The sequence below is a fragment of the Eurypyga helias genome, unplaced genomic scaffold (genome assembly GCF_000690775.1).
Source record: "Eurypyga helias isolate BGI_N326 unplaced genomic scaffold, ASM69077v1 scaffold4764, whole genome shotgun sequence".
NCBI classification, from domain to species: Eukaryota; Metazoa; Chordata; class Aves; order Eurypygiformes; family Eurypygidae; genus Eurypyga; species Eurypyga helias.
This window is the reverse complement of record NW_010246714.1, coordinates 76851-85890: the sequence shown is the minus strand read 5'-3', so window position 1 is coordinate 85890 and position 9040 is coordinate 76851. Positions and strand designations below refer to the sequence as shown.

The following is a 9040-nucleotide window of genomic DNA, read 5'->3' as shown; positions in this document are numbered from 1 at the left end:
ACAATGAAACCCTCACGCTGGAGGAGCCCTCAGAAGGAGACTTAAATCACCCCATCGGTCGCACCTGACGTCTCTCTAGTCTAGCCCAGTGGCGCGGCCTATCTTCAGATGTCCGTGAAGCTGCTGGTGGATATGAGAAATGCCGAAGCAGAACTTAATTGCTAGCAGCAATGAAAAACCAGTGAGTGCACTGAAATGGGGGGAATTCAGCTGTGCAACGAAGGGTTAGGAGGGAAAACAGCAGGAAAGGCAAATGAAAGGTATGGGGAAGTTTGAAGTAGTCAATCCTGGATGCATGGGATTGCATTTGCACATTCATTCCTCACATACATTATTGTCCTTTTGTAAACTCAGATCAATTTGCTCAACAGGTTTTCCATAACAAGAAGATACCTTTTTGCAGGAAAATAACACTTAAAATAACAGTTCTAGGCTGCGCGAAATGTGGGCCTCAAAAGCTGAGAGCTAGGAACTGTAACTTGTATGCTTTTTCCTCAAGGACCAGCAGGTAGTTTATTACTAAGCAATATGATTAATCAAGAAAAGAGACATTAACCAGAAGCTGCCCTCTTGTGTTGTCATCACTGTCTTCTTACTGAATGCAGTGTCTGTATGCCCACAGGTGAGAACATTTCTAGGCTAAGTGAGTTTGTACTGGGATGGTGTGCTGACTTCAAGGAAAAGGGCCTTCTCATGTGAACAAAGCAGCATAGTCACTTTTTTCCATGTCTTGTATTCCCTTTGTCCATTTCAGAACTTGGAAATTGATACCAGGCCTTCAGGAATTAAATGTTTATATAATACAAGTGTTCTTGTCAAAGATGCGAAATGCAAAGTTGAATTTAGTAGGGTTGACCACTTTACATGTGTAGGAAGTGTAACTTGGGTTTAGTTTAGCTGGAGTATTTCAGCAGTGAAGAAGGTGAAGCACAAGAGAACGTGCAGACCATGGCTGTCAATACCACCTACCTTTAGGTAGTCACCTTTTACTACTTAGGCTCTGGAAACGTTCTCATGTAATTAAACAAGTTTTTGGGGGCGGGGGGTGTGTTTCTACAAAAAAAAAAGAGGTTGGCTTCCTGACAAACAAGAACTTCAGTTTTCCTAAACTGCAAGTTGTTCTTTGAATAATTTATGAAATTATTTAGACAGTACTTTGAGACAGTACTTATGGTCTATCTGTATTGTGAGTGGCATTTGTTGGTTTTAATTGCAGCCCTGTTCACGTATTTCCATTGGTGCTGTGTACATGAATTACATTAAAAACCCCTGGTTCTTCTGACCAGATACCCATAATGAGTCTCAGACTACATCACTGTGCTGAACTTCCTTTGAACTTACTAGAAAATTCCCGGAAGGGACGGGAACATAAACTTCATACAACCACAGGAAAAGCAAACAGCACAAGCACTGTGTTCAAACCTGCATCCGCAGGATTTGGCATGGGTTGTGCTTCCAGCATGAAAAAACGGTGTGACATCTTTCTGGTACTTGTGCATCCAGCGGACGCCAAACAGTACAGATTTGTGGGAGATGAAAACAAAACAGTTTGCGAGGCGGGGATTTAATTAATGTTGCTTCTGTATGGATTAGTTATTCAATGGAGTTCTTCTGTGCCTAATTTGCATGGCTAGGATTTATTCTCGGTTTTGAATAATCTAATAGGGTTCTTTGTTTCATTTGAAGGGGTAGAGGACCACTGAAGAACACATCTGATGTAATTAATGCAGCAAAAATGATTTCGGAGTCAGGATCGAGGATGGATGTCCTAGCACGGCTGATTGCCAATCAGGTAGGCTATTTATGCCGCAGTGCATTCCACTTGGCCCAGACTCGCCCATCTACAGAACCTCCACCACCTACGGAGGGCACTTTTTAAAGCACTTGTGTCACCTGTACGTCTACCTGTCTGATCTTCCTTTTCTCCTCCGTTTCTGAAGCGATGGATACATAGGTCCTGTCTTAATTGTGCAGGTGCATTCTACTCTTTGTACAAATCTGTGTCTGTTTATTATTTTTATACATTTTCTAAGTGGATGTGTACTTACATCACATGAATGCATACTTACATCACAGATGTGTATGTACATACATGTATGTACATATGGGTACATGTGTATATTTGTGAGCTCCTTGAAGCTACAAATGCAGCATTTTAGAGACAGGCTGTATACGAATATATAGGGGTGTACCTAGAAATACATATATGCAGAGGTGCTTTAGGCTGTGTACAGAACACTTTAGCTGTAGAGCCCATGCTTTGGGTGACTAGCCCAGGCAGAGCTGGGGCTGCTGCAGGCGAGGCAGCTTGGCGGTGGGAAGGCAGGGCTGCTGCGTCAGCAGCGTGCTGCTGGGCAGGCTCTCTGCTGCGGACAGGCGCGAGGTCCCAGCGCTGCACTCGGTAACGTTACTGGCTGCTTCTCTGTCTTCGGAATTAACTCTTTCCGCCCTAACCACTGTGTACCTTACAGGATCTGTGCTTTTGCTATACTGAGGTTACCTTTCCTCTCTTTGGCCTCTGCATGCCTTCAGTCTCGAGGTGATATTTTTATCATTTAAAAAATACCTGTCCTTACCAAATGCAAAGGGTTAGGTCTGCTTTATTCCCACTGGATTCTTAGAGCATCAGATAGATCCTCTTTGGGTTTCTTTTCAGCTGTGTAAATCGATAAGCACGCTCCTTTTCCTAAGACAGCTGTGGCTTAGTAAGGGAATGCACCAGGCAGCTCGTCGCCTGCAGCCCTCTGCACTGCGTAAGGGTGGTTGGCTTAGGGACGGACGGTGCAGGTGTCACAGCTGGAGCGTTTGCGTTCCTAGTCTTTGTGACTGCCTGCCGGGCAGGTGTAGTGTCACACAGTCACTGCCTTCCACGCCCTCGCACGCTGCCTCTCCTTCCCTCCCGCCTCAGTTGCATACACAAAGCCTGCTTTGCTCCTGTCTGTAAAGCAGCCACGGTTTCTCTGTCATAACGTCTCGCTGAATTCCAGATGACAAGACAAAGAATTGCTGGTTTTAATCTGTGCAGTTGTGGTCTGGTTTGTGGAAGAACTAGGTAAAAGGTCTCGAGTCCCTGTTTCTGATCTTGCCAGATTCTCTTCCAGCACATCTCTCCCTTCAAGAGCACTGGAGAATGGCTCCTCTTACAAATTAAAATGCAAATCCATAACTCGTCAGATCTACTGCAGAAAATGATGCAGTGTCAAAGCCAAAGGGTCATAACCTCTTGCTCTTTTTCAGAACAGGGAATCTAGTCTCGCTGAAATACTTCCTTCCTGAAATTTTCCTTTTTCTGTATTATTACAGTGTCTCCAGACTAGAAACATGAACAAATTAGTCTGAGGAAAAAGTAGCCATGAATCATTAGAGCTCATAATTTGTGTGTTCCCTCGTAGCTGCTGGGAAATGTGACATCATTCAAGTTACTGTAACCTCCTCAGTGGCTTCACTCAAATGCCCTAGCTCAGAGCTTGCACACCCTGGGTACCCTTGAGCCACCTGACCCCTCGTGTGTATTCCCTGTGGCAGCTGAAATACACTAGTCACTTCTAGGTGTATCTTAAACGTAATTTCACCCTGTAAGCACCAGAAGCAAACGACCATATACAAAGTAAAACCCTTCCACTACCTCTGTGGTACTGCAATCACAGCTACAATTATTGCTAGGTACGTGTCAAACCTGTAGGAAAATAAGAGAATCTCACCTTTACTCCTTCTAATCCAGAGGTGCTTAATAGGATCCCTTCATTCCTCAGATGGCTAGAAATCTTTTAAACTCTGTAACCCTTTTTTCCCCATGCCAAAGCATCCTTTAACTTTCAGACCACTTTTCTCACTCTGGGATTTTTTTACTCACCAAGTATCTGTAGAGACCAAGAATTCCTTTCTTTTTTGGCTGTTTTTTGCCAAATTTCCTATGCCTTGCTCTCTTGAGGTCCTAAAATAAAAGAAACTACACGTTCCCTCAGGCTGTGCTCTGAAGTTGGTCCAGACTGAAGGAACCCTACAAGAAGTTGGTGCCCAGGCTGGCACCTGAACTCGTGAGGTTTGCCGAGTGCATTCCTCAGCAGCATCACTACTTTTTAGTGGAATATTCCACACCTAAATGATATGATATTTTTATTCCATGTAAAAATGGATCTGTACGGTTTGCTTCAAAAGGGAAAAGAGCTCTATGCTGTACCAGTTTTCACCTGTTAGGGGTCCTCGCGTTCCTCCTGTGCATACTTTCCTTGACACGCTTGTGCCACTGGCTGCCGAGCTCTGGCTACCCTTTACGCTTCCAACACTGTCACTGCATTAGGCCACAGGACGGTTGTCCCCTGACTCAGCTGCGACTCTCCCTTTGCAGTTAAGAGGACCACCATAAAGCGTTTTCAGTATTTGGCCTACATGCACGGAAGAAAAGCCAAAACCTTGCTCTCTTTCCTCAGCCTCACTTCAGAGCCGAGCAGGAATCCGACATCAGCAATCACTGCACAATGAAGAATCACCATCCTCTCTCTTTGACCTTTTCCTGTTCATAAAACATTTTCAAATGAATTCTCTTAATTCACATTCCATGTAATTTCCGAGATTCAGAATCAAGGACTGTGGAATTGCATTGTTCATACAGGTTTTCTGTTCGGAGGAGAAAAACCCCACAAAACCACCCTGAAACCGTATTTGCGGTATTTTTGTAACTCGTCGGCCACACCAGGAAACCTGTTTTCTTACGTGGAAACCTGTCTTAACCGTTCCCACTGTCAAACGGGATGCTGACACGAGAACCCTCTCTGCAGCCCTAGGCAAAGGTGAGGATGCCACGTGTCCTGATGGCCAGTACCGAGCGGGAGCTGCCCGCGGGTGCCTCGGCTGAGGGTTAGCTGGGTGTGTGCTGCGGCCGGGGCTTTGTGCACCGCGGCACGGCCTGAAGGCCGAGCCCTACGTGCAGCATAGCGCAGCCAGGTCTTGGCCCCGTTGGGGTAACTGCTATGTGCGGCAGCAGTCGGGCTCGACACATCCACACGGGGAAACGTGAACTGCTGCTGAATTCTGGAAGTACAGGGATCAGTGCAAAACATCTTCTCTACAGACCAGGTAGTTTCCTGACTGGCTCAGGAACTGGTTTTTCGTACTTTAAAAAGTATCCCTGAAAGTAAAATTAAGAAGGCATCCTTTGAAATGATCAGCTGATAAAGCCAAGCAGATCCAAAAAGCTTTTGATTACAGGATGATCTTGCCTAAAAGCTTACACCTAACAAATGGCTGCACTAACTTACACATTTGTATTTACAGATGTGGGGCTGTATGTGATTATGCCCAGTATTAATCATAGAATCCTAGAATGGTTTGGATTGGAAGGGACCTTAAAGGTCATCCGGTCCCACCCCCCTGCCATGGGCAGGGACACCTTCCCCTAGACCAGGTTGCTCCAAGCCTCATCCAGCCTGGCCTTGGACACTTCCAGGGATGGGGCATCCACAGCTTCTCCGGGCAACCTGTGCCAGTGCCTCACCACCCTCTTTGGGAAGAATTTCTTCCTGATATCCAATCTAAACCTCCCCACTTTCAATTTAAACCCATTACCCCTTGTCCTGTCACTACAGGCCCTTGTAAAAAGTACCCACCCCCCAGGGATCTCCCTCTGTTTTGAACTCATGCTGTTTACTTTTAACGACCTCTTGGGTTTGTACTTGAGGAAAGAAAGCCTGTCTCCATGAAAATCTGTGTTGTCCTTTTCCTGTTTCCTTGTGTGCCTTCTAAGGGGCAAGACGGGAGAAGACGCACCGTACCTACGCGGGGTGGTAGAGCTGTGGGTACACCACAGAGCAGCACAGTTGCATAATTACATTTCAGAACTCTTTGCCTAATAATGCCTAGGATTTGCTTTTGATTGAACGCTACCGAGCACTGAAGCAGTGCTGTCGTACCACTGTTCTAACCTCAAATAGGTTCTTGTTCCCGCGTGGCAGTTTCCCAGTCTTTCATGCGCGCCATCTTTAGCATTCCTAAAAACTCTCTCATTTCTTCTCTGACGATACCTAAGGAAGATGGTAAATGTGACTGACCTGCCAATTTTATGATACGAAAGAGAACCGTATAATGTTAAATATTCTTGTCTCTGAACCTCTGCTGACACTGTCACTGTTTGAAGTGGATGAGACACTGTATCGGCACCCTCTCTGCCCGTCTCCTGAGTTTTTCCAGTGGAAAAAACCCAAATCACAATGCATCTCGATACCTAAGGAAGATGGTAAATGTGACTGACCTGCCAATTTTATGATACGAAAGAGAACCGTATAATGTTAAATATTCTTGTCTCTGAACCTCTGCTGACACTGTCACTGTTTGAAGTGGATGAGACACTGTATCGGCACCCTCTCTGCCCGTCTCCTGAGTTTTTCCAGTGGAAAAAACCCAAATCACAGTGCATCTAAGAAGAAGAAAAGGAAAAATTGAGGAGCAAGCATCTTGTTCCAGGAAGTGAACCCTGTCTTGATATAGTAAGTTGTGATGCTTAAAGGGATCACAGCTGCATTTGACTGGAAGGACAGATTTTTACTAGTTAAAATTACATAAACGATGAGTATTCCAGTTGTCTAAGCAGTCACAGAGATACCAGTATTTAAATACTGATTTGTGCAGTTCCTAAAGCAGCACTGAATAAGGGAGACAGACATATTTTAGTAGAGTTGTCCAAAACACACACTTTGAAAACATCACACACACATGTCAAGAAACTTCTATTGTCTTTCTAAACGGTGCCAAGGTACAGAAAACATTTTAGTAATGGATCTAGCAGAACATGAGGTAAGGACTGACATTTAATTCATATTGATTTTAAATTGCTCACTGTAATTTCTTCATTATTCCCTGTCATTTTTTCCCCAAGTCTAAACCACGGACTTGCCTGCTTACCAAGCATGTCTGCTCTGCTGCAGTCATGAGGAGTGGAACCATGACACCCCCATTTTAAACACGTGCCAACTTTCTTCAGTGAAGCCAGTAGTTTAGGTACTGAAGTATTTCATGAATTAAGTAGAACCGGTGCTTTCTCTGACTTCTGGCAGGTTTTGGATTTAAATCACTACTGCACTGACCACAGTGCCGTAAGAGGAAAGGTTTAGTAACTGTTCGAAGCCATAGATGGCTGGTGCCAGTGCAGGTGCTGGGAAGGTGGCTTTCCTTCTGGCATATGCAAAGCTGCACACAATTTCCTATCAGAAGGAAGTGACCATATTTATAATGCCAGAACAGCACACGGGCTGAAAACGGCTCTGAAGAACTGTAGGGATGTGTGTCGTACTTGTCACACCCACTCCTCAAAGCAGGACGGGGACTTGGCCTTCACCTTAAGGTGCCCTCATTCTGCAGGGGCAATGAAAAGCAGCTGTAGAACAAGTGCACACCAAGCCGCAGGTGTCTAGTCCGGCACTCACAGAGGAACAGTGCCCCTCCAGGTATTTTGGGAGCTCACAGAAGTGAGGGTAGGATGCTTTTTGTATAAAAAAAAAGTTTACATTTGCCCACATAAAGTTTCTTCTTAAAAAGAAATCATAACCTCTTAGGAACTGAAGGGAAAGCAGGCAAGCCCAGCCACTTTTTTTTCCACAAAAAATGAATCTAGGGAAGTTTAGTATTACTCTGAGCTGCTGCAATTGTTTTGTTAAAAAGCAAGCGAACAAGGGGAACGGAGTATTCAACCGGCTGCAGTGAAAAGCCAGACTACACTTGCATGCGGTCTGAGTACCCCTCGGGGAAGTGTTAACGTGATGTCTGAGAGAAGTTGCTAAAACGCCTTCTTAACTGTTCTTGTCTTAAATCTTCAGTGTCCAGACCAGTCGTGCAAACAGGATTTGTTGGCTTACCTAGAACAGATCAAGCTCTACTCCCATCAGCTCAAAATCTGCAGTCAGGTTAAAGCAGAAATCCAGAACCTCGGTGGAGAGCTCATCATGTCTGCTGTGAGTAGAAGAATGGTATCTGCTGCACTGCAGTCCTCCTTACCTCATTTTATTCCCACTGCTTTTACACTCACGGTTTCCAGTGCCTCTCCACCCTCTGCGGAAAGAATTTCTTCCTGATATCCAATCTAGATCTGCCTGCTTTCCATTTAAACCCGTTACCCCTTGTCCTGTCACTACAGGCCCTTGTAAAAAGTCCCCCCCAGCTTCCTTGTAGCCCCCTCAGGGACCGGATGACCATAATGTATGAATGTAACATGAATGCAACGATCAAACACACCAAGGGAAACAAAGAAACTGGGGTTTGGTAGTTAGTCCTCAGAGTATTGTGATGAAAAGCAGTCGGGGTTCCTAGGCTAACATTTCTGTTTCTTACTGCAGTTGGATAGCGTCACTTCACTAATTCAGGCTGCCAAAAACTTAATGAACGCTGTGGTGCAGACAGTGAAGATGTCCTACATTGCGTCCACAAAGATCATCAAGATTCAGAGCCCTACTGGCCCACGACATCCTGTGGTGATGTGGAGAATGAAGGCTCCAGAGAAGAAGCCCCTAATTAAAAGGGAGAAACCAGAAGAAATCTATGCGGCTGTCAGAAAAGGTTCTACAAAGAAGAGGATCCATCCTGTTCAAGTCATGAGTGAATTCAGAGGCAGAGAAAGAGTCTAATATTCTCCCACTTTTTTTGTTTCTTTCTTGATTTTCTGACCATTTTTCATCTTTTCTCCCACTTATTTAATATATGTTAATGTTTCGCTTTTCTCTAAATCTGTAAGATTACACCTGCTTAAATGATTTGAAAGTGCTGTTGGATCACTGAGCAGCACACGGTTGGGAAAAACGCCCCGTCTCCTGCAGTGAGAGACGATCGCACCTCACCCGGGGGCGTTTCAGCAGAGCACTGTGGGCCGTACGTGTACGGGGCTGTGCTGTAGGTGAAAAGGAGGATGCAAGGTGCCCACCTGCCCAAGGTCTGTGGCATTCTCGAGGCTCGGCATTCCTTCACCAGGGAGGAATGTGGGCAGTACTAACCCACCTGCATTCTATATGTTGCCTTTCCTGGGTCAGATCCTTCCTCAGCATCCTTACACCATGAC

The 9040-nt window shown here is 45.2% G+C and overlaps 1 protein-coding gene across 1 annotated transcript in view; it reads left to right on the top strand.

Moving 5' to 3' along the window:
• Positions 1 to 8742, top strand: part of LOC104508764 (catenin alpha-3-like) — a 35531-nt gene extending 26789 nt beyond the window's left edge. The window contains exons 2-4 of the mRNA XM_010150490.1: positions 1687 to 1792; positions 7809 to 7943; positions 8325 to 8742. Of these exons, the coding sequence (XP_010148792.1) occupies positions 1687 to 1792; positions 7809 to 7943; positions 8325 to 8612 (529 nt within the window). The 3' untranslated portion in view covers positions 8613 to 8742. The remainder of the gene's footprint in view (positions 1 to 1686; positions 1793 to 7808; positions 7944 to 8324) is intronic.
• Positions 8743 to 9040: the final 298 nt, after the last annotated feature.